Raw genomic sequence first — 26626 nt, 5'->3', positions numbered from 1 at the left:
CCCCCCACTTTTGGGGGCAGATTGGCCTAATGAAAATAGGCCGATCTGCTCCAAGGGGGGCTGAAATGGCCTAAAGTCAATTTGTGCCCCAGGGGAACGACCCTTGCCTAAAGGGTCACTTCCCACATATAAAAAAAAAAAAGAAAATCCCTGGTGTCTAGTGTTTTCTGCCGCCCCTGAGGGCAGATCGGCCTAATTACAATAGGCCGATCTGCCCCCAAGGGGGGCAGAAATGGCCTACAATAAATGGGCCCCTCCAAGGGAGCAACCCTTGCCTAAGGGGTTGCTCACCTCATGTGAAACTGACAAAAACAAATCCTTGGTGTCTAGTGGTTTCTGACCCCCTTGAGGGCAGATTGGCCTAATAAAAATACAATAAATTTGTGGTTCCCCTTCCATCCCTTACGGGGGGGGGCAGGGGGGAGTCCCAAGGGGAAGCAGTCCCCCCACCTCCCCCCACCCCTTGGGCTGGGTGCAGGACGAGCTGGTCTCCTTCTCGGCACACAAGCGCCGTGGCCGGGGGAGAGACCAGCTTGTCCAAGGCACCCAAGGGGTTAAGGAAAAATTAGTGTTTGTTTATAAACACAAATTTACAATCAGTTTGATCTTTTTTTAATGCCTTCTTGGAATACACAAAGATTTCTGGAGGATGTAATAGTTCTATGAGTGGAGACATCCCTTTCCAATCCTGGAGATGGTCAGAAATTTACTGCACCCTGGCGCTGGATCAACTGTTCTTTCAGGATGGGATGGCGAACAGATCACCCCCACATTTGTTGTGGATGTATGGGAAGTACTTTCTCCAGGGGGGGAAACCTTTTCCCCACAGACCAAGAAAAATTGCTTTTACACATGGGGCTCTTTTTGTCCTCTGCTCACTTCTCTGCTACGAGGAACTCAGCACCTGCAGGAAGATACTATTGGGAATATTGATCAATACCAAAATGTAGTGATTCTGCACTTGCATGTAGACTTTAAAGGTGTGTATTTACTACATAGTGCCTCTGCCCACTAAAGGATCCCGTTTGCAGAGGTTTGCTCCACTGGTTGAATTTATATTCTGTTAACATTTTATTTGTAATCTTTATTTTTTATGGTTAAAGTTTTTTTTTTTCTACTGTGAAATTGACGTACCTCGGTATTTTTTTAAGAGGTGTAAAATGCACAGGATACTTTATGTAGAATTGGTAGTGGTGAAGATTGTACTATATGTGTACAAATAATCCCATTTAACTCCAGATAAGCGAGGAAAGCACATTTTAATATGCAGTTTGCTCTTGAATCTTGATGTAAGTATCTAAGTGAAAATACCCTTTTATAGTGATTTGTAGATATGCATTTTAATGATTAAATTGGCTTGCTTTTCTTTCCCCATTTATTAGTAACTTGGTTCATATGATCGAAAACTCCCAGAAAGAACTTCAGAAGCTGAGGTATGATACTTGTCTCATAGTCTTTGTGTCCTAGTTCATATTAACTAAAACTTTATATAGAATGCAGCGTTTTGTAGACTTAAAATGCTGTAATTTAGTACATTATACTGTGTGACACCGAGTGACTGCTTCTCTGGTAATCAATTTTGTGTTGATGGTTGTCTTTAGCCCTGCCAAGTACCACGCATCATAGGTTAGACTTAACACAGTTTCATGCTGGTGTCCCCAACACTGCACCTAAATACTAATATCACACACAGTCTACCGCCTAATGCTTGACAAGACATTGTAGGTAGTTTTGAGGATTATGGAAATAAACAGAGCAGCCAGCCAGCTTCATGTTTCTATTCACTGCTGCCCCAGGCAATAATGAGCCAAGACAAGGAGTTTAGTTCCTATGGTGACTGCCTGCCGAGGCCACGCTAAGTTGTTACTTTGTAATAGTTCCTGCTTTCAGTGACAAACAAATTAACCTTCGCCCTTACATGACTCTCTATGTGGGTGCCAGCGACACTGGAAAACATAAATCATTGGCTCCAGTCCCACCGTCATGTAAGTCCAGCGCCTTCTGTTCACTTTTCTGGGCTTGCAGTTGTTGATGAAGCTCTACAGTACTTAATTGTTGTGCTCTACTCTTCGTTCAGACCCCCAACCACCCAACAGTCTCCAGGACATAGATTTCTCCAGATGTTTTTGACTGTCATTAACTGCGTGTTATCAGTCTCTCTGACCACCCAAGTCTGGTCACAAAACTCATGTGGGTCCTAGTCTGGTCTGGGCCAGGGCAGACTTTGAAACGCTATACCAGCAGCAGCCTGAATACTGGGGCAGAGGCAGCTGACAACTGAGCATTTTAAACACATGAAAGGTGGTAGGAGGAATGCTTGCAATTTGTCTAACCACTGGCAATCATCTGGGGTAGCATTACAACCCATTGTTCCTTTGCCCACTATGTCTCCTCAGTTTGGACCCATGCATATGCAAATTAGCCTTGACCCTGCTGTTCATGGGAACTGTCCAGCTCGAACCAGAACACGAGCAACCTAGGACTGTCTTTTCCCTGATAAGGACTCATTAGACAGGTATAGCTTGGTTCCAGTGGCACAGTGAGCGTGGGGCCCACGTCTGGGAATACCCTTGCCACTTAAAATGGTGCATCAAACATTCAAAAGTTAATGGGAGGAATGCTTGCAATTTGTCTAACCACTGGCAGTTGCTCGAGGTAGCATCCCAACCCATTGTTCTTTTGCCCACCCTGCAATCTCAGATTGGACCTCAGCTAAATGGGTGTGCAAAAAATAATGTTGATTTGGGTAAAAAGCCTTAATTTTCTTTGAGCATGAGTAAGAACATTATGTAATGCGATATACATGAAAACTTGTTCTGTATAAGTAACTGTTAGAAATATGGACTCTGGTTGGCAGTTGGTTTGCACTCTAAGTAGGGACCCTCACTCTAGTCAGTGTAGGGAGATACACACCCCTGCTCACCCCCTTGGTGGCTTGACACAAGCAGTCAGGCTTATCTCAGAGTCAATGTGTAAAGTACTTATACCAACACACACAGTGAAAACACCACAAAATGACTCCTTACCAGTGTAGAAAAATAGGCAATATTTAACTAAATTAAACAAGACAAAAATCCAATATGCACACACGGAGATATACATGTTTAAAGTGATCCATAGAAATCAATGGATATTTTGTTTTAGCACAAAGTACCTCGTATGCATCAAAAATAAAGCACTCGCAAGTGATGCCATTCATCGTTTTTTTTTTTTTTTTCTCCGCTGGGTAAGCGATGTGTTGACTCTTTCATCGCAGGGAAGGGATGCGTCGATTTCTGGACAAGCAGCCTCAGGTCTGTGCAGTAATGTTGAAGATTTTGACACCCAGGGTCGATGCGTTGGCAATCCAGACACATGGAAGCAATATGTCCGCTCTGAGTTGGGGATGCGTTCATATGTCAGCCACGGTGTAGGCGCTGCATGGAGTTTTCTGACGCTCACATAGTGGTGTAAGGATTTCCCCCCACAGGTTACCGGCTTCCACTTCTAAGGGCCCCGGGACTAGATTTGGCACCACTTAGTAAGTCAGGACTCTTAGCAGAAGAGCCCTGGCACTGGTAGATGAAGTCTCTGATGTCCCTGAGACTTCAGAACAGGGGTCAAGCCCAGTCCAAGCCCTTGGAGAAACGTTGCAAGCAGGATTTCAGAAAGCAAAGTCCAGTCCTTTCCCTCACAAGGCAGAAGTAGCAGCAGAGCACAGGCAGAGTGGCAGGTCTTCCTCAAGCATCGAGCTCTTCTGCTTGGCAGAGCCCTTTCAGGTGCAGGTGTCAGCTCCTTCCTCCCCTCTCTAGCCCAGGGGACATATCAGGATATGCAAGACACGATTCAGCTCCCTTTGTGTCCCTGTCTAGAGGGAATTCACAAATAGCCTGACTATCAGTCTGACCCAGACGTGGATTCCACAGGCAGGCAGAGGCACAGAATGGTTAAGCAAGAAAATGCCCACTTTCTAAACTTGGCATTTTCAAACAGACTATCTAAAAACCAACTCTACCACACAATGTACTTTTAGATTCTGACTTCAGAACTCCAAACTCCAAATCTCTATCTGTTCCCAATGGGAAACTGCTATTAAAAGGCATTTAAAATCAGCCTCTGTGTTAACTTATGGGAGAGATCGTCCTTGCAATATTGAAAACCCAATTTGGCAGTATTTCACAGGACATGTAAAACACACCAATACATGTCCTACCTTTTAAATACACTGCACCTTCCCATGGGGCTACCTAGGGCCTACCTTAGGTGTGACTTACATGTACTAAAAGGGAAGGTTTGTGCCTGGTAAGTGGGTACACTTGCCAGGTCTATTTGATAGTGCAAAACTGAACAGACATACACTACAGTGGCACATTTATGATGTTTGGAACATATGTAAAATAAAAATGGACCTAAAACATTAGTGGGTTAAAGACATTCATTAGAAATCCTATGTAGTGTCTGCGAAGTGTTAGAATGTTATATAGTGCACTGACTTAACAAACATTATAGTATTTCTCTACAGGATGTGTATAATATGCATTTATGTTACTGGGTACAGTTTTTTTAAATCAAATAATTTTTTTTTCCAGGAAGAATATTCAGGATCTTAATTGGCAACGAAAGAACATACAGCTAAATGCCGGAGCAAAACTGCGAGAAATGGAGTCCACGTTAGTACATTATATAAACTGATTTCTGTGATTTTTTATTTTTTTTTCTGTGCGAGACACACGGGTCTTTTTAAATCTCACTGTATTAGTCACTTGTTATATTTGGCTGGTTTCATCCTATGTCTTGGAACACAAAAGTATCAGACCAGGTTGTGTGATGTACCAGGTACTAGTACAGTTTTAAATACAGAAGCCTCTATTCAAGACCTGCAATAAATGTGGTACAACAGTACTGCACCATGTGTTAGAGTCTCCCTGTGTAATTATAGGATGCTGTTTTACCAGGAGATCACAAGGTGTCCCTATTGATCACCTAGAGAATAGGGAGTAACATGGCAAAATGGTGTTACTGCACTACTTTCCACATAGCATCCAGCTTGTTCCTTGGATAACCTCCCCATGGCTGCCAAACCTCATCTGTTTTAGCAGAGACATCTATTTCAATCCCAGTTGATATCATAGTAAAACTAATTGGGGCATACATGAAAATCACTAACCTACCCTTTCCACCCACGTCTCGCATTGTCTAATTATACAAAATAATTTTGGAGCTACGAAAGGCATAGCAGAATAAGCGGAATCTGCAAATCATGGGGCCTGAACTTCCCCAGCCCCAAGCATATACTCTGAAATCATCCATTATTATTTTGGGAAGATTTGTCTTTAAATATCAAGCAAGCTAGCTGGCCATTTCAAGTATGTTGAATTCGTTAGCCATTAAGGCTCTGTTTTGCTCATTGCTGACAGATTGAACATTTCAGCAGTTGGGGGCATGCTTTGGATTCCAAAGGTAAACACTCATTGGACGATTCAATACTGAATGGCTTTTAATCAACATTGAAATTACAAAAGGATGTAGACAATTAGGAGACTAAATAGCTAGTAATCAGTGAGACTTACCCCTTTCATTGGCCCAGGGATGTACATCTAATTCTGTTTGTTAAGTGAGCTGGGGGCATGCAATAAATGAAACTGGGACTCCATTTCTTATATCCCATTCTACTTTTCGAGGATTTTATTTCTTCAGATCAAATTAGTCACTGATTCTTACTTTCTGATATTGTCAATTGGTACGGGAGCCTGAACACTATTGTGCATTAATGTAAAGACTGAGGTGAAATGTGCGTTGAACGGATGGGAATAGATACTCCATCACATCCTTTCTGTATCATGAAAAAATCCTCTTCCAAAAGGATATTTTTGCACCGTTAATCTTTTCTGCATTCACGTGCTGTGCCTTATTATGCCACCTAGTGGTTAAGTCCATTATTTCTTGTATATAATAGTCCTTCTCTCTTTTTTTTTGTTGTTTTTTTTTGTTGGGCGTTAACGGTCTCCACCATTTGGTGCTTGCTCCGTCCTTCCCTGAAGCCTCACTCTTGGTTGCCATCTTCAGATTCTTTTTTTCTGCCATTGTTCTGGAAGCTTTGAGTAGACGTCCAAACTTCATGAATGTTTAAAAGAAGTACAGGAGTTTTCTTGTTGCAGGGAAGGGGAGAAAAACTCTGAACAATCAAAGGAAGTGATATGTGCGAACTTCAAGCAAGACCAAAGTAGGTGGAACTTTTTGTCATCTAAAGATAGAGAATGCGTGAACAGGATGAACCCTGCTCATCGTGAAATGGAGAACACTCCGTTCCTGGCCACAGAGCTGCCACAAGTTTGTGCAGAGTGACAGCCAGCAGGTCTGCAATCTGTGCTTAAATATTGACCATGACTCAGGATTCTGTGTGGCCTGTGCAGAGTTTGAGGCGAACAGGCTGAAGACCCTAGACAACAAAGGCATGTAGTCCACACTATGCATGGCCAAAGGGACAGTACCTTGCTCAGAGGCATTTGGGGCCCTTCGAGAGAGGAGGGAGATAATGGCACCAAAACATTGGACTTCGATGACCGAAAGAAAAACACAGACGGGTAACACCAAGACCGATGGTGATGGTCGAGTGGAAAACGGACTACAGAAAACTAAAGTCAGTCTTGATGACTGAAGGCAAACCAAAGCACAAAGAACCCCTTGAATCCCATCCAAAGGTGTAGGAAAAAATGTGATGTCATAGCAAGATTGAAGCTGAGAAAAAGAAAAGAAACTGGCAGCTAGTACAACAGCAGCTCAATCTTCGATGTTGAAAAAGAGAACACCACCTACCCTCGACGGCGAGGAATGTATATTCAAAACAGAGTGCAAGAAAAGGCTTAAATCCAGAATGGTGACCATATTGCAAAAGAAGAAAGAATTTAATGCCTTTTTTTACAGACAGTCAGAATTCCATTGAAAGCTTTGACAGTAGAGACTAGAGAAGGCAAGGATATAGGGGAACTAGAACCACCCTTCACCCCAGGAAGAAGAGGAACAAGAGCTCTTCTACAAATTAGAGAAGACGGAGGGACAGAGTGTGTATCACAATGTTGAGAAATCGGAAGGCATCGAAGACCAATGGCAGGATCTCAAGGCATATTCCCCCATGTAAGCCATCAACACCTATCCTTGGAGGCCTTCACCTCCGTATGATGTGACCATGTATAACAAACTGGTTAAAAAAGCAGCTGAAGGATATGGTGTCCGGATGCAAATAATTGGCATTTTGCATTCTGTGGTGTTGCAAATAGGTCTATTTGTTCCCCATTCTGGAACACTTTCACCAATATTGTCTGATACATTGTCTACTCCTGGTAGATGTATCACTGTTATTATTTGCCTGTGAATGGCCCATCTCCATATCTGTTGTGCCATCTTTGATAGGGGAACAGACTTTGGTTATCCTACCCCCCTCCCCCTTGTTGAGAAAAAACATTGTTGTAGTGTCTGTATTTGTATAGACTTGCTCCCCAAAGTCTGTTGAAAGGCTTTTAGGGATAGGAACACAGTTTATAACTTCAGCAGGTTTATATACCCTACTGCTTCCTGAGGATCCCATATTCCTCTCACATTGAGGTTCCCCATGCGTGCTCCCAATCTGGTATGTGAGATGTCTGTGGTAATGGTCACTGTTGGAGCTGTAACCATAAGTGATCGTCTTGCTGTTACATTTGTCTTATTCCACCAATGCATCTCCTCTTGTATTTTTTGCGTGACAACCACTAGGTCCTCCCAGCTTCCTGTTACTTGTGACCATTGACTCCTTATCCATTCTTGGATTGGTCTCATGTGGAGCCTCACATGTGGTTTTAGTGTTATGCACGAAACCATCTTTATTAATAATTTTCCTACTGCCAGAAACTAACCCGCCTGGTATCGAGAGCTTCTTGTGTTGCAGCTTGAAGAAAACCGCTACAAAATCAATGCACCACATGGAAATCCAGGAAAGATTCACGCTGCAAAACAAAATGATTACATACCAGTAGGAGAAGTTTTGCAGCTTAAATTCACAGCCGTCTACCCAGGTAATGAGGTAACACAAGTAAATTGAGGACATTAATACATAACACTAACAGGAAGCTTAGGGTGGGAAAAAAAGAATCTAACAATGCCGACCAAAACTGAGGATTCCAGGCAGGGGAGGGCGTCTGACGTCACAGGAGGACAAAACAAGCACCAAATGGTGGAGACCAACGCCCAACAAAAAAAGAGGACTACTACTATATACAAGAAATTGCAGACCCAAACTCTAGATAGCAGAATAATGCACATCATGTGATGACAGAAAATTCTTCAAGTTGCAAAACTACCCCTACTGGTAAATAACTATTTTGTTCCTTTAATTTTCACCGCAACATTAAAAGGATTGCAGAGGTTTGAGAGAAAGAGTAATCAAATCCATAGACACTACATTGTTGGATAACACTCTTCATAAGTGGTCCTAGAAAAACAAAGTTCTCCACCTTTTGTTTATCTATTTTATTTACAAGTAGTATAATTTTGCTTGTGCTCAGTACTCGATTGCAGAGACCAAAGAAGTTTTATTTAAACTGTGCTTTTCACCTTGTGCATAATAGAACATAGTTTTGTTGCTCGGGCTTTTTAGCCGGGACATCCGAGTTCTATTTTCAGACTCCAGCAGAATTGTAACTTGTGATCTGGTCAAATTATTTCTCTTTTTCTTAGTTTCTTTACCTGTCCTAATTTGAAGCCTTTGTAGGCAGTGTAAATATTGGAATACAAACACCACATTAATAAGTGTAAATTGCTTTTACAAAGATCAGAGAAGAAGAGCCTGGCCAAAGACAAGATGGTCACTGTCAACTGACCTCATGAAGCCTGCCAGGTCTGGGCCCACCATATGACATCTATGGTGTGGAAGTTCAACCTCTGCCCCCTCTACGGTCCAGTTACTCTTCATTAAGTGATAGACAGTAAATCACCAACTTTTCATGCCACCCTGCCTCCTCACCTGACAGTCGGCACATTGTGAGCAGTACTGGAAGCGGTCACGTCTTGTGTGCTAATAGAACGGCTCAATAGCCGGAGCCCAATGATAGATAAACACTAAAGATAAGTACTGGGCCTAAGTCTACAATGACTGACACATTAAATGTGAATAATGGCCTGTGTTTTACATTTGTTTGCTAATGAGTACATGTTTCTCTTAGAGCACTGTTCTACTATTCTGCCTACGTGGAGACATTATTTTAATAACTGAGCAGTACTGATTGACTACCCAAAAATATACCGAAATTGGCACATTGTGCATTGAATATTCATATCTTTTATGTTTTCTAATACCACTCACAGAAAATTGTTATGCTGTTAAAAAACATTCATAGCAGAGTCCCTATTAGTTTGGACACTCTTTTCTCATAAGTGACCACAACCAAAAGTTGTCTCACCTAGTATACCTCAAAGTTAACATTTCCCACATGACTGTAGATGTACATCCAAGCAGCTGCTTTTTTTTTGGAGACTAGCATTGATTATAATGGCGCCACAACTCTTGAATACGATGAGTAATGTGATATCGGCCATAAGCTCACTATAAATTAAGCTGATGCATAAATGTAGTTCCACTTTTCATGCTTCTTAATACAATTGAAAAAAGATTAGATGAAATGGAAATGGCTTGCTTTGTTTTTGGCTGGGACTGGGACTGGGACTGGGACTGAGACCCATGACTAAGATGCTTGCACCCTTGAATGAATTACCAAAGTCAATCCAATACAGGTACGAGGGCTATAATCTAATTATTACTGCAGAATTTTCTTCAGAAACCAATTTCACATTAACCAAATTCCTGGACCTTTGTCCGCAACTTCAGCTCTGGGACATCAGGTATGGACTCTTAGACTCTAAGATAATGTGATCACCGTTGATGGGAGGACCAAGGAATTGCATTAACTTGTAGACCTAGAATACTTTCTTGGTTCTCTAGGTACTCATATATTACTTCATCTAAAAAATAAAAAAAAACTTCCCTTAGAAAAACCCAAATGTTACGAGGACATTATATTTAGGTTTGCGTTTTACCCACACAAAACCATATAAATTCAGCAATTTGTTAGAGTTCTCTAAATAAAATATAACTCATGCTGGAAAGAAACTTTAGGCTTTGAGTTATCGTTTTCTAACATAAGTATAACTAGAAGTATAACTGCTCAATTTCTGTGGTGTGTGTTTGTGTGTGTGTGTTCTCTGCATTCATTCAACCTCCTCCCGGAGTGCAGTGGCACCCAGTGTGTCCCTTCGAACCATTCTTTAAAAAAAGAAAAATCACTGAGGACTCTTCTGTGGCATCAATACCTATTTTATTTTATTTTGATACCTTAGTGCGGGTTTTGGCGAATGCCTTTGACTGGGCCAACACCGCCAAATATTAGTGGAACTTATTTATACACAGTCCTTCCTCCATGGTCACATGAAGAATAACACGTCAGCCCTCTCAACGTTTTCGGCTGTCCAAAAACCATTTTGTTTTATCATTCAATACAAAGTCATGAAAATAACTTTCTCATCAAAATAGTGGTAAAAATGCTTTTTACTTGCATAATCATTATTGTTTTACAATACTCAGAATTGAGGATGTCCATTACATACCTGCTCATATATCCATCCATATTTAGAAGGGAAAAAAACAAGATGATATGATATATTGCTTCTAAAGGAAATTAAGTTCTCTCACTAAAAATATATTATTTTAAAATGTGCATTCGTGCACATGATGAGAACCTTGCCCACTCTTAATATTGTCCATTATATACATTTTGTGGCTTAAATAAGCAATTGGTTAATTAATTCTATGTATCAGACTTTTAAAAATAGCAGTCCCACACTTCAACTATATTGTACAGTGGGCATACATATACTCGATTCTGGACAATTCATCTTAATCAGATTATTAGATTTTATAAAGTGACCAGTGCTAAAATGTGAAGATAAAAACATGTGCAGTTAAATCTTAAAATAATCACTCAATTAGATAGATATTTGCCACTGTCCTCAATTTCTCTGGGAATGCTGGAAATTACTCTGGTGTTCTACTTTTTCATCTTTTATCTGTATGGAAAAAATGGATGACACAGCAAGAACATCCATACACTTTTAGGAACAGTTTCAATCTCAAATGGTGATTCAAAAATAAATAACACAGCAGAGATGCTCAGACCATCTATGTACACCTAAGACAAATCTCAAATCGTCAGATAGTTTGTATATATAGGTCAGGCATAATTTAGTGAGGATACAAAGTGTAATGTTGTTTCATATGTAACTCTGTCCTGTTGAGAGATAGTTACCAGTGTTAGCGTGCCCTTGGCTTATCTATTTTGTCATAACAATAGTAAGCAAACGCAACTATAAGGTCGATGGACCTTTTGACTTGTTTAAATTATTATTATTAGGTGTCATATAACACAACAGTATTATTAAACAATAACAATCAGCAAAGAGTTAGTAAAGAACGCACTATGGCCCATTTGGTCACAAATAACCACACGCTAGTACCAGTTAAAATGTCTATTTCCCTATATTAACAATGCTAAGGTCACGAAGATTAGTCTCAACACCAAATGGTACAAGTAAAGCAACATCACAGGCTGACCAAATTGCCTAAAAAATCTTAACTTAAAGCAATAAGAACAACAATTTAAGTAGCGAAAACACGAATTGATAACAGCAATATCTGAGCAAGAAAGATGACATACATTGGTTCAGCAATAAAATAACATCAAGCCATAGGTATAGAGAAAACGCCTCCATAACTTGTAAACTGAGATTAGCATTGGCGTGTTGAGCTTCATTCAAAAGTTTTAGTAACATTAATTTAGAAAACATCCAGCTATGGCGCTATCAAAATAGCAGCAGTGTCAAGAGTACTAGTTGGTACCTGAAAATTAAAGATAAACAACAATACACAGATCATACACTTGCCTGTCCCAAAGGAATATCAGCAGTACAGCTTCAACTTCATCAGGGGGACAGCAGCGTCAGCATCAGGACAGGAGCAGGGTAATTGGACGGTTTAGAATTTGGACTATAGGATCACTAAACCATCAGATCATTAGTTCAGCAATGAACAGGCAGAGTAAAGTCAGAAAATAATAAAGTACCAGAATGTCAGTAGACTATCTGGCAAAGCATGAAGTGTCAAAGTGAATGGTCACATCAAGAAAGAGCAGTGTAATCTCTGAGAATTTAAAAGCAATGAATCCCCTGTTTCAAAAAATTAATTTTCACACACATTTGCTATTGGTCAGAAACATCAGGCGAAGAAAGAACATCCAATTACAAAAACATTAGATATCGGTAGTACATTAGAAAGTTACACTTGTGAATTTGCAACGTGTCGATTGGATCTTCCTCCTTTTACATAACTCTAAACTATACTAAACGTATCTTCCCTGTCTTCTTCTGACTGCGATCTGTAGACCCTTTTGTTCGGCATATTCCAAATATGCTGTTAGACAGGTGTTACAGAAAACTCAGCATTGACATCTTATCCTCGAGAGAAAAACATGAGTAAGAAAACGCTTCAGACAAATATGCAAATCAGTGAATGGAGTCTGTTATACAACGGTCGTTAAAACATAAAAATGTAACCGCTAGAATACCAGAGATTAGATAACTTCTCACAGTGGCCTTGTCTGCTTGAGGCCGAGCAGAAAACAAGAAATAGTCATATTATTTCAGCATATAATTTAGCAGAGAAAATGGTCCTAAAGAGACCGGTTTCTCATTTCAACATTAGTACATTTATTTATAAACGCATGTGCAGGCCTTGCACTCGGTGGTGGGCAATAGTAAAGGCACATTTTGTGTCAACATTAGTTTAATTTTTAAATATTTCACATATCAGTACATAAGTATGATTACATAAAAGATGATTATTAATGTTAATTTTCAGCGCTCACACCAGTCAAATCTTTGTTTTGGTTGTCAGCCTTACAGTTAATACATATAATATTCCCATAACTATAAATATCTTATATATATATATATATATATATCTTTGAAACACATAGGAACAACATCCACAGACCCAGGAACGTGCAAGTGCTTCATAAATATTACCATAAAATAACATGATTTAGTCTAGATCAAAATTCATTACTAGCATGATTTAGTCTACATCAGAATTCATTAGCGATAACTTGAAATTTGACCTTATAAGTGGACATGAATTTCTGCATCCAACTTAAGTTCTGCTGTTTTTCTATATCAAGTAAGAGAACCATCTTAGATTCACATCTCCTTAATTCCAGTTCCTGATTGCCACCTCATGAATGTGGTTTGATGTGTTTTATCCCATTGTATTAAAGGCCTGTAAGATCTCCAGTTTGTACATTCCATGGGTTATGTTCTGTCCTGATAGCTCTCCAGTTTTGAAAATCCTCATTTTAACCATATTGGTCGTCCTCCCAACATATTTCCTCTTATGTGCAGTGTGGCACACATAAAACATATTCAAAGTTATACAGAATTACTTCAAGGTTGGTTCATGCTGTTCTTACAGATGTCTTAAATTCCTTTGTGTTAACACCTTAGGAGCATGCTTTGCATTTTCCACACTTCCGTTATTATTTTTGTCAACCAGTTGCCTTTCTTATGAGAGTTGATGAAAGCTCCATGCAAGTATATCACTCAGAGACCTCATTTTGCAATATGTAATCCTGGGGTGGGATCCCACTTTTAATTTCAGATACTCATTATGTTGGAGGATGCACCCATTCCTTTCAAGTATTGATCTTATATTCTCATCTTACATTCTCATGGTCATTATTGTACTCCATGAAAAAAAAAAATTTTAGAAACCTCTTTATTGTGTTTGTGTTCTCAAAGGTTGTTTTCTTTCTGTTCTCTTTAATTTAGTAGTAGTCAGTCAGCCAGACCAAAATTCGGCAATTTGCCATAAAAGCACAAATCCATTTTATGCAGAATTAAGAATAATTAAAATACATTGCAGAGTATATGGATCATTAATAGCAAGAATTTTTTATAGACATGTCCCAAGTCCACACTAATTAGGTTTACTTATATCAGCAAATTTGTATTCATTCATAATAATAATAGAGAACTAGCAACATTTTTAAAACCGTTATAGATATGCAAAAGGATAAAAATAGGACAAAGGGTTACATATGTTAAGGATCACAAATTCAGTTTAAAATCTTATCCATTACCAAATTAAACTATTATACAACTTTATCAACCAATTTATATAGTTTCCTGATAGCAATAGTAGACCTAATAAAATGTAATACAGAAAGACAAATTTGAATTGTTGGCAGTTTTTGGACGTAAATCAGTGCATTTTTGTGGTGTATGATTTTTAATTTACGTAAAAGGGGCAGTATAAAAGCATTTCTAGGGACAGTATATAGTGTGCAAAATAGAAGAAAGTGGCATGCGCTCTTCTTAGAACTGGCATCACAGGGGCAATTTGGAAGCACTTTTTGCCAAGTGCATTGCTTAGGAAAGGCCACTTTGAAATGTATCAAAATTAATCTAAATAATGATAGGAGTAGGTATGATAATGGCTCGAGAACCAAGTTAGATAAGGATCCATAGTAACCATTGTTGAAATCTGGACATAGGGGTCTAAAGTTTTCAATTTCAGAGCCCGATGAAGTCTAAGATCCAAAATGTACTCGTATGCTATTTTTTCACCAGTTCCTTTGCATTTGTAGGTAGGGACTCTGGATGAGTGAACATGTTCTCCAGGTCCAAATTTCGAAAAGATGTTTGCAGATATGAGAGCCAAGGAATTTGATTTGTTTTGGCCAATTGTATACAGTTAGTCATACAATCTTGTACCAAACTAGCCACAGGGTTACTCCATGATCTAAGCCACAGCAAAAGTGGGGCAACAGCGATCAAGTCCTCTATATGCCGTAAACCCAATTCCTCATGGCAGATGATATCTGCTACGTTCTTGGGTACGAGCAATAATCTATGAGCAAACTTGTTCCAAACACATGGAAGAAAGTCTACTTTAGCATAACCCCACAGACCCGCTCCATATATGGCTGCTGATACACATTTAGAATTATAAAGCATAATGATCTGGTGTACTGGTCTATGGCCTAATTTGAGAGCGAAACAAAATATTGCTTCTATATTTCTCACCATTTGTTGAGCCTTGATTTTAAAATGGGAATTCCATGACACAGAGAAACTTACATGCAAACCTAAATAACAAAAGTCTCACACTTTGTTAATAGTATTTCCTCCCATGGTAAATCATTTAGACCTTGTATTTTGAGGGCCACAGGTCATAATGTACGTCTTTGTGAAATTTACTTTCAAATCAAGGTCGTGCATAAAAGTTAGAAAAAGGTCCAACAAACCTTGAAGACCATTGGCTGTGTGCGCAATTAAAACCGCATCATCAGCGTAAAATAGAACTGGGAGCTGTCTCTGTCACATCCTAGGAAAATCGTTCCCATTTTTTACTAGGGAGCCATAAAGCCCATTAATATATAACAAGAATAAGAATGGTGCTAGGATACAGCCCTGCCTTACTCCTTGCCGTGGTGGAAAAGGGGGGGGTCCTCCCACCATGCAGGACATACTGCACTATGACCATTAGGTCAGTATGTAAATGCTTTATTAACTCCAGCAAGTTCAGATCGATCCCCAAGGATTCCATGATTTGCCAACGATTTCTCTGTTTACCAGATCTAAGGCACTTGAGAGATCAATAAAAGCCATTTGAATTGATTCTTACAGTTACATATTTGCTAAGATTTAGGTGCAAGTTTGTGCTTGTTCTACTGTACCTAAGCCAGGTCTAAAACCATATTGAATTGGGGAGAGAATCTTTGCCTCCATCACCCATCCTCCAGCCGTGACAGGCTCATACTTCCCAAAATCAGTAGAGTCTATAAGGGAAATTGGCCTATAGCAGGTTGGATCTTGTCTATTACCCTTTTTAAAAATAGGGATAATTATGGCCAATTTCCATGAGGAAGGAATATGGCTCTTTACTACACTTCTTAGAATGTTTGTAACGAGAGGACCCCAGAGATTTGGCATAGGTTTAAAAAGATCGCCAGGAACCCCCACCGGATCTGGTGCCTTTCCTGATCTTGAACGGTTAATTGCTGTAATGACCTCATGATACTCAAAAGATGTATCTATTATGTTCGAGTTAGATTCTACGGGCTTCTGGTTAATACTGTCATCCCCCTCCAGTTGTAAATTACTTCCAGGCTGAAAAGCCCTCGTAAAGTGATTCACCCAAATGGCTTCTGAGATCAGGCAATCGTCATTTTTGGTGTCAAGTTCAAAGAAATATGGGTGATTTACCACCCTCCAAAATGTTTATGTATCCTTCAATTCAGTGGCTACCAAAAGCTCTTCCCAAGCTTTAATTCTAATTTCTGTTTTCCTCTCTTCCAATGTTGCCTTATACTGTTCCCTTGCCAATTTAACTAGATCAAGGGTAAAGGGAATAGACGTAAGAGCTTCTTTAAAATTTTTATGAGTAGCTGTACACGCGGAATTAAACCAACGATGAACCTCTAGACTCCGAGAAATCCTGTCACTCACCAATGCCTCAGAGATAGCGTAGCTTAAATGTTCAAATTCTGTACTAAGAGGTCATGAGTTGGTTGTTGCAACAGGCAACTTGTTTTTGTTCAATAATTTTCCAGTTAAATATCTTTGGATCTACCCTTTCCCATTTCATACGTAAACCGAAGTTTTTATTAAATACGGATTTTCCTCTCCGTTCCCTATTCATTGTGGCCGGTTTGGTGTTGAAGGCTAGATTAATACATAGGGGCTTGTGATCACTAGCACAATGTGGTCTTATCTTAAAATAAAAAATTAAATGAAAATCTGAAAAACTAATAAGAATAAAGTCAATAATACTCCCTTTAAAATTCCCTGTAAATGTAGGGATTTTTTAGATATTTGCCGGGGCTTTCTCCCTTGCATATACAAGATCAAACTTGTAAATAAAAGAATTTAGGACTTCACTTTGGTTTGTATGAGTAAAATGAGTTATCATCTCTCTGCCCTCAATGGAGGTACTGCACACATGTGAAGCTTCCTGATGGCATAAGGGCGTATTAAAATCTCCTACCCATATCATGATTAGATCATTATCCTGGAGCTTATCAAATGAGTCAAGAAAATCTATTTCCTCAAGGCTTCCCTTCAGGAGACCACGTGGAATATTATTGTAAAAATGTATTAATAAAAAGCCCTTACTCCCCTCGATCAACAAGAGGACGATCATAAAATAGGATGAAGACCAGATTGAAATTGCCTCAATTTTTGGGGGTTGTAATGAGACCAGAACCATAAGACTCCCTCTTGCCATTCCCGCTATGGAGGTTATTGCTGGTTGATGTAAAGATAAATAACCATCCAGTAGAAAAGGGTCCCTTGATCAAGTCTCCTGCAGACACATTATATCATATGTAGATATAATTTTCAACCAATCTGGATTATTTTTATTTTACACCGAAGCTCCACAATATTCCAACTGATTAATGTTAAAGGTTTGAAGCCTAACCCTGTGACCAATTCTTCCCTTGTGATAGTAGCTACCAAAACATTAGGGGAAGTACAGGTCCTTTCTTTGACGAGGGTATATCATACCCATGTTCTTCCATTGCCCCCTCCAGGTCGTCCCTCGAAAGCCTGTCCATATCTGTAAGTCAGTCATTCTCATCTAAGGGGTTGACGTCCTGGCAACGATTGGTGATGGTAACATTTGTCCGGGCTTGTGCCATAACCGACCCTGTATTACGTTCACACTGAGCTACTGTAGGACAAGCAAGTGAAATGTTTGGGTCATAAAAGTGACTTAATGGGTAAGTCTGAATCCCTTCTTTGGTCCTGGCACAATAGTCCAGGTCAGCCAGTCGGCGCTTGACTAGGCAGGGGTTAGCAAAATTAGTTACAGCACAATCACCCTCATATACTTTCTTTAAATGGCCGACCCATTTCACTCTACGTGCCATGAGAATCTCATTATTTAAGTCTCCTTGACATCTAGATTTAGTCCTCGGCCAATGGGCAGACTTCCTTATTAAGGCTTGGGGGTCTTCATTATAGCAGGCGTCCAAGGGGGGGTACATTTGCTAGAACCAGAACATACGACATACAGTTGAAGAATGGGTTAGTTATAGAGTCAATTATATAAGTAGGATCATTCGAAAGAGCTCCCTTCTCTATGCATTCAATTGTCGTATCGGGGGCTAGCAGATTTTCCCAAATGTATATAACTTTTCCTCTTAATCCCTGAAACTCGCTTTGTGTTTTTAACCCTTCCTCCCTCTTTTCTCTTTTTCAGGAGAAACCACCAGGGAACAATCTATATTTAGTTCCTTAAGTTCACTTGAGACTTGCACGGGAGAAGCACAAATTCCAGACTGTAAAATATCAGAATTGTGGGCCTTCAGGGATATCTGATCCCCTTGCATGGGCTTTATATAAACGGTAGGCTCCAGGGGTGGTCTCTGAGTGAACGGCCCCAATTCTTTTCTCTACTTGCTCTAGTTCGGACTCTATGGCTCCTATGACAGATGATAAATTGCAAGTAATTGTTGAATGGGCTAAGCATTCTACATATAGCAAGGCAAATATCCCCCCTAAAAAAGAGGGGGAGAGGGGAGGCCGGTCTTGGACCGGTCTTAGCCTGGGCTTCACCCGGGCGCTGCGGAAATAAGGAGACCGTTAATGGAAGGGCCGATGTCTGCCAATACCTGGCTCCTCCTCCGCACCGCTCGTTTCAGCCTGGGGCCTAGAGTCCGTCTCCACCAATTCGGCTTACCTCCCGTTCCCCTGCTATACCAGTTCTCAGAGGGGTGGCCCGGCCTCTTCCGGTCACTGACTGGCAAAGGACGGGCCCGCACTTGGCCCGGGCTTTGTCTAGGCACGTCACGCATTGCGGGGAGTTCTTGTGCGTTTTTAAGCTCTCTGGTGCCTGGCTCCGCCCCCTTGGTCCGGCGAGGTTTCTGGGGGACAGAGTCCCCCAACAAATCAGCGTCTTTCCCGCGTTGTGGGGAGCCCTTGTGCGCTTTCAAGCGCTCGGGTGCCGGGCTCCCCGCCTCCCCAGTCTGGTGAGGTTTCTGGGATACAGAGTCCCCCAGCAAAGCAGCGTCTATAGTTGTGCATGTCTTTTCTTATTACACGCTTGATTAAATGCTTCTTGCAGTACTTTCTTAAGTTAACCTCTATTCAGAAATTTCATAATCCTCAAATATGATACTTTTATAAAGTCCACATCCGTTGAGAATAATCTGTGTGTTCTTAATAACTAGCTATAGTTACTAAGAGCACATAGTGCCTTTGGCTGACAATTGATAGCATGTATTAGGAAACTACTTTCTGTCTTTTACCAATATATTTTTGTTTTTGAAACATTGCTTTCAACATACAGTGTAACATCCAAAAAGTCAGTTTTCATTTTGGTCCAGACTGAGGTGAGTTGGATATTAAATTCATTCCCAGTTACCTCACCAAGGTACATCTTTAATGTGATTTCTCAACATCCCAGATTACAAATGTTATCATAAAAGCGTACCAGTAGTACTACTCATTCCATGTAGCCATCTTATTTGTCTGCCTGGTGACTTCCTTCTCCCACTATCCCACAAATAAATTTGCATATATTGGAGCAGAGTATTCCTTATTACACAGGAAGACATTATCTTTTAGACAGAATTTTAGCATGGGCATGATCATTTGTGTGTGTTGTAATTAATTAATCTAGATCTCAAAATGAACATGCATGCGTGCATCCAATCCAAGGTTATGTCTAATCAGTTTGTAAAAGGAAACCACACCCATTGTTATAATATATGATTTCTTTTAGCAAATTATGTTAATTTTTCCTAGGAAGTCATTGATATCTTTCATAAACGATGGTAACGTGGTAATGTATTCACACACAAAATTCAAGATATCTCAATGTGTTTTTCATTAATTATTCACGGGAACTCACAATGAGCCTACCAGGTGACTTGTGTTTGTCTTTACAGATTTTCAGTAGAAAATATATTGTTAGAATTATCAGATGATCTATTTTAAGATGTACATGGTCCTCATGATCTAGCAGGCCAGTCTTGTGCCAGTACTGCAACAAAAGATGATATTTTCATTGCATTTCCTTCACAGGACTGATTTCTTAATCTTAGTGCTGCTTCCTTTATAATTGTCTGTGGGCATCCAACAAGTACTTTTCGCCATGCATAACAATAATGTGTATTCTCTATCACAGAGGTGAAAAGCTGTAGGTTACTGCATCCCGATCTTGACTTTCATGGTCACCCTATACCAATTTTAGAAGAGATACATGGTCGATACCTGTCCCTTTCATGACTCGAACACCATAACACTCCACCAACAACCGTTTTAATCCTTTGTTGTGGCTGTGAACAGAGAGGTGCCCCAGGACTAGAGAGAGTATCGGGCCTGACAAACTTTGATAAACCCTTATTTGTCTTCAGTAGCACCCTATTCCTACTTCTACTATCATTACTCTACCAGGTTAGCACCACAACCAAAAAGATAAAGTTAAACTTGCCCTATCGAATACTCCAGTATCACACCACGCATCCTGCTTTGCTGCATCTTCAGTTATTTCCTCTAATTGTGGCCTAGAGACAATATATGCAAACTGAACACTTTTTTCTGAATATCACTCAGCCACCAATCTTACCCGTACCTTTATTGACTTAAGATTCTTGTTGTTTGACTGACTTCATGCCAGCCATATACAGAGACCACTAATCAGGACCTCTCTCGGTGTTAACTGATTATATCACTTTATCAAACAAAAGAAAATATTCAATTATCTTGCTTCCAGATGGGAAGACTTTGCTAATCTGTTATAGAAACACCTTTCGAACGCAGAAACCGATGAGCACAGTAGTGAACCCTGGCTACTGATGATCAGCAAACCTCTTTTGCCAACTCATCCAGCTCAAAGAAAGGGGGAGGAGCAAGACTATTAAAAAAAATTGCTGCCACTGAATATCCTTAAAACCTGGACTGATTGCAATTGCAGATATGACTTTGCTAAGATCCATACCATGGCTGAGACCTGATTGTGGGTTCGATGTATGTGAACAGTAGCGTAAAATTGCAATTTTCTCCATAGTTTAAGGATTATTCACAGAATTCAGAAAAAACTCCTTACTAGTTGAGGGGGAGTGCAGCCCAGCTCTGAATTCTCTACTGTGCAAACCTTAGACATCGAAAAAGTTCAGTAACTCGGATGGAGTTGTCTTCTGAGATTTACTGGGAGACTGCTAGCTACAGGACCCATGGAGACTTCTACCCACTAGATAAGAGTAGACCCACGTCTTGTGTACACTGTGGACAGAATGTGGCAAAATCCTTTGTCAGTATTGTTCGTAATAAGGCTTTCCCAGCTAACAACTAATTTCACTCTTATGGAAAGTTGAGATTCTGACTAGTGAATATAATAAATGCCCTAATGACTTCCCTTTGAGAGAGCTAGAAAAAAAGCATGAGCTTCGCTCCTACTTCTCAAAGCAGGCTGAATATTGACAAGTAAGTTGAGAATCTCAATTTTCTATTTCAGCAATTTACAACATTGTGGGACAATTACTGTCCTATCCAGTCGATATCACATTACTCTTTGAATCATTATATAGGAACTAATACACTTATTATCATTCAGGCGCAAGACTTGCAGAAAAGGGGTTCCAATGAGACAGATCCCTATGAAACTTGCCATCCAAGACTCTCACTCTGCGAGGACCAGCTTAGACACTGACATTTCTTACGATGCGATTCCTGCAGGCACCATGTTTTCCTCTAGGAAATTGCAGAAGAAAGACTACTTCCCACTCATATTCTACACAACAAACTAACACTGCTTTTTTAAACCACTTATTCACAATCTCCAAACAAGCTGAATCTTTGGGCTCCTAGCATGAAAGATTTGGGAAATCATTGACCTTATTAATACCAAAAGCAGGCAGAGACCACCTTGACTATGCCAGTTACGGACTGTCAGTTCAGTTATCATCCACTCCTCCCAAGACAGATTTCCAGAGATAATATAAGCACATTTATGCACTTGTTATGGTACTTCAGGATGAATTTAACAATTTCATAGCTATTTCTTTAGATGCAAAAAAAGCATTTGATCACTTTGAGTGGGGATATGTGCTCAGGATTGTGGAGGGCTTTAGAATTGAAGATTTTATTTCAAACGTGAGAACGCTGTATTCCTGTATGATTGTGTCAGTGAACCCCATGCAAGTTTTGAAGGAATGGAGTAGTGCTAAATGGGTTTTGCTGAAGAAGGCTGTAGAGAAGTTTGAGTAGGACCACAACACAAGGGTGTTTATTTTAATTTTAATTTTATTTTTTACTAAGAAAAAAGTGTGTGTCGACTACTTGGAGCATATCTGTTTCCATACTGCAGCATGGTGTGAACCCTGATTGATAGCCCTGAAGAAGGGTACTCTTGCTGATATGCTCTTGTTGCTGCGGAGCAACTTTCTTCTCAACGATGTTTCAGTAAAGAGGGTGGGAGATTAAAGGATAAAACAAAGTCAGCTGGCTGTAGTGTTGACTTCTGTTTAGCAGGGAAGGATTGATCTGTCAGGGTTTGGCGCTGTCCGGGAATGTGCTCTGGGTTACTAACGCATTGACAGTGTGGTTAATGGGTGTAAGAGCTTCCCCCTTCAGAGTCTTGATGATGAGGGAAGCCTGTCAAATTTGTAGGAGAAGGTTTTGAGGGTCCCGACGGCTGAGACTTGGAGGCATACTTTTACATTAATTTGCTTACACTATTGGCATAGGCAAACATAAGCTATTTAAACTGCAATAATTAGTCTTCACAAACCGCACGTTCCCCGCTGCTTTAAGATTGGAGACCAGACAGCACTTCTTTCTTCATTGCATTGCTTGAATGATAAATCTCAATGGGATAGCTATGCAGCCCTGTCTAACAGTTCTGCCCTGGTGATGTAATGGTGAGGTTATGGAATGCAATCACTTAGCTTCTATAATTTGTTCCATGTATTCTAGATCTTTGCAGCTTTGTTTACTTGAGAGTGTAGGGAGTTCCACATGTGGTGTCACCATTATGTGCAAATAACCAATTGCTCTTTTTCTTTTAGATGGGTGTCCCTTGTTAGCAAGAACTATGAGATCGAAAGAGCAATTGTTCAACTGGAAATTGACATCCATCATATAAAACAGCAGCAAGGAGATGAGAACAAAGAAAACATTAAGCAGGAGAATTAACTCATAAATCTCTGATATAGTCTTCACTGTTTCAATGGCTGACAACTACAACTTAGGAGAGCATTGAGAAGACATTCACAGTATGGTGTAGCATCTTGAGCGTGACATGCTTCTGACTGAATAGTTGGCTGCATTGAAAAGCACCAAGTTAAAGTCTGCAGTAGAAGTTTTTCCTCCTCTGGAAATTCCAGTATGGCTAAACAACCCTCCAAACGTCAGTCTACTGGGAAAGACCAGACTTATGTTTTTAATTTCACAGTGTGCATATGGTAATGGATTATTAATTTAAACTATGTCTACTTTCAGTGATCATAATAAAATCTCCAGTGTTTTATCTTGGCGTACAAACATACTAAAAATAGATGTTGTTATTGCTCAATTTTCTCAATGTACCTGCTTTTTATTTGCCAGCCCTACTTCAGCAATGCACTGGTGTCAAAAAATGTTTTGAAACTAACTATTTTTTATCACCAGAAAAGTTCAATGCTTTTAGCATCATATGTGTCTTGAACCAAATTCCACATGAGTGTCCTAAAAGTAAACAAAAAAAAAAAAAAAAAAAAACTGAAATTGAAAGCTTTTTTTGATAACCACTGTCAATGTTTGGGTAAGATTTTTTATGTGTTGCTTGTTAAATTGAGTTGACATTGCGAGTGCTTGTCCTTACTATGGAATTTGTTTAGTGCGTTTTTCTGTTCATTAGAGCTTGCTAGCTTCCCATGTCTATCACACTACAGATTTAGTACAAAGATCAGGTCTCCTCTAACCTTCATCTTTCTTGGATTCTGGCACTGGGTCAAGAAACGAAAGACTTGAATGCCAGGGGTGTACTTGATGAGAAGTTGAATAAGGGGCTAAACAAAAAAATCCCCAAAACGACTCCACATACTCATCACTAATAATAAATCATGTGGCCTGTGTATTCTAGCAATTATATGAAGTTACCTCTTCTTCCAAGCATAACCCATCCTATAATGATAAGGCTGCCAGTGCTTGTCCCCAGCTATTGATCAGGAAGAGTAAAGTCAGTAGTCCAACACGACCCTTGTGGCCAAGGAAGGGCTGCTCGCTTTATAGCATTTTCCTAAAAAGTCTGTCAACAAATGAATGTAGTAGACAAAACTGTAGTATCACTTTGAAATGTATTCGTATTGCAGCAACTGACTTCTTATTTAACATAAGCATAATCTCATAACTTGATTTGACAGTCTATACAAAGTGTACAAATGTGTGGTCAGTTGCTCAACCCTCCCTATCCTACAATTCATGTTTAATTGTTTAACAAATATGTCTTGTCGATTTACAACGGTATTATTGACTACACTTTAAATGTATTGAAAATGTTCTCACATGAGTAAGATATTTTTTTTGCCCCTCCCCATGTCCACCCATAGGAAAACTCTTAAATGTCCTGAAACAAGTCTATAAATGTTGTATGTCTTGTCGATAGAACCCTTCTGCTTCACCATGTTTATCTATGTGTCACCCAGAAAAAGGGACTGTGACATTATTAAATGTGATAATGGTTAGGCATGTAAATATCCAAGACCCACATGCAATGACTGTAATGTTTCATGAGTTTTCTACATGGCAAGCACATGGGTGTGTGTGCATGCATGGAGTTAAGGTAAGAAACCGGAAGTTGGATGGACGTTGAGATGCTGAGATTCATAGTTTCAGTGGGGCAGTAGTTTGTACATCATAGGGACAGGTTCTTTGTTGTAATGTATATTTGAGTCACTGTTGATCAGTCAATCATAGCATTTGTAAAGCGCACCACTATCACTCCTAAGGGTATCTGGGCCCTCAGGGTGCTGTGTCTTTGTTGAAAAGCCATGTCTTGAGTCTTGTTCTGAAATCCGCCGGGGAGGGAGCCGTTCAGAGGTGGAGGGGCAGGCTGTTCCAGGACTTGGCTACTGTGTAAGAGGAGTGGCCTCTGCTGAGGCTGCGATGGATGTAGAGGGTGTGTGCGAGGTTTAGGGAGGCAGAGCGCAGTTGACTTGCTGGGACGTAGAAGCTCAGACGATGGTTGATGTAGGACAGCCCTAGGTTGTGGGAGCCTTGTATGCAAGCTTGAGCATTTTGAATTGCCATCTCTTCTGGACTGGGAGCCAGTGGAGGTTCCTGATGTGTGGGGTGATGCTTGAGCTGAGCACTTGGGGAGGTTGAGGATGAGTCTGACTGCAGTAACTTTTAAGTAGCTGGGAGGACTCTGCGGAATAGAGAATGTTGCCATAGTCGACCAGGGCGTGCATGACTATCTTTCTGGTGTTGATAGGGATCCATTTGAAAATTCAGTGAAGCATAAGGAGAATGTAGAAGCAGGAGGAGGCATCTGAGTTTACTTGTCGATTCATGGGTAGTTGGCAGTCGGCATTGATGGTTTGTTTAGTTAAGTAGTATGTGTTGCAATATCTCACTTAAAGCGGGGAATGTGGCGAAATGTTTTTAGTTTGTCACTTAGCTACCCCAGCCTCACTACCAGTACCGTATTGTGTCTTTGCAATGAAGTTCCTTTGGGCTACTGCATATTTATCTGATAGAGATGTCTAGTTGCAGGTTCCTTACTTTAGAGTTTACCTCAGGCGTCAGTCTGGAATCGAAGATTTTTCTTCGACAGTACCCTTGCGCACGCCGTTAGGTGGCATCGGTCGACTCCGTGTCCATTGTTCGCATTGTGGTCACTGGATATGATTTCACGGGTCATATATAGGCGCCTGCCCAGCGTGCCAACGTCAGTTCTTTTCTTTCAATTCCAGCATATTCACAGTTCCGGAGAGAACTACCCTTACAGTCACCTTTTGACTGTCCTTTCCACTTTTTGTTGAAGGTTTTTGTACTTCTGGCGCATCGAGATGTGATCTCATAAGTCTGGCTTTAAGCTATGGAACCGCATGATGTTGGTGACGTTGTGGTGCTTGGAGCGCGACGACAACCCAAAGTTGTGCTCTGTCTCCTGGCCCCTGAACCTGAAGGCCTTTTAGGGAGCGGTCCCTAAAGCTGCTTGCGGTCCGGTTTCGCATCGCTCCCGGTCTCATGGAGAGGGAGGTCCAGAGACTGCTTGCGGAGCCATCACCACTTCTCGTCCCACTCCAGATCCTTGAGGCATTCGGGTAAGAAGAAGTTGAAGCACAAGTGTTCTTTGACTTCAGCCTGTCGGTCAGATGAAACAATGCAGAAGGAGTGTCCCTGCTCCAGGCCTCTGTCCCCAGAGCCTGTTTCTGGGTCGGCTCATCATGGGTCATGGGTCACCTCATCTTTGGACAGTCCAGTCCTGTATGAAAGACTTTGGGCCATGCAGTATTGGAAGGGCCCTTTCGGGTTCCGTGCCAGCAGCCTCGACTCCGAGGGGCAACCAAGGATCCGC

General features: G+C 40.5%; 1 protein-coding gene across 1 annotated transcript in view; it reads left to right on the top strand.

Moving 5' to 3' along the window:
• The window catches only part of BCAS2 (BCAS2 pre-mRNA processing factor), a 78190-nt gene extending 54597 nt beyond the window's left edge, over positions 1–23593 (top strand). Inside the window, exons 5-7 of the mRNA XM_069238732.1 lie at positions 1383–1433; positions 4569–4649; positions 23133–23593. Of these exons, the coding sequence (XP_069094833.1) occupies positions 1383–1433; positions 4569–4649; positions 23133–23259 (259 nt within the window). The 3' untranslated portion in view covers positions 23260–23593. The remainder of the gene's footprint in view (positions 1–1382; positions 1434–4568; positions 4650–23132) is intronic.
• Positions 23594–26626: the final 3033 nt, after the last annotated feature.

Source organism: Pleurodeles waltl, chromosome 6 (genome assembly GCF_031143425.1).
Source record: "Pleurodeles waltl isolate 20211129_DDA chromosome 6, aPleWal1.hap1.20221129, whole genome shotgun sequence".
Lineage (NCBI taxonomy): Eukaryota > Metazoa > Chordata > Amphibia > Caudata > Salamandridae > Pleurodeles > Pleurodeles waltl.
The sequence above is the reverse complement of the archived record's forward strand: the minus strand, read 5'-3'. Positions and strand labels throughout refer to the sequence as shown.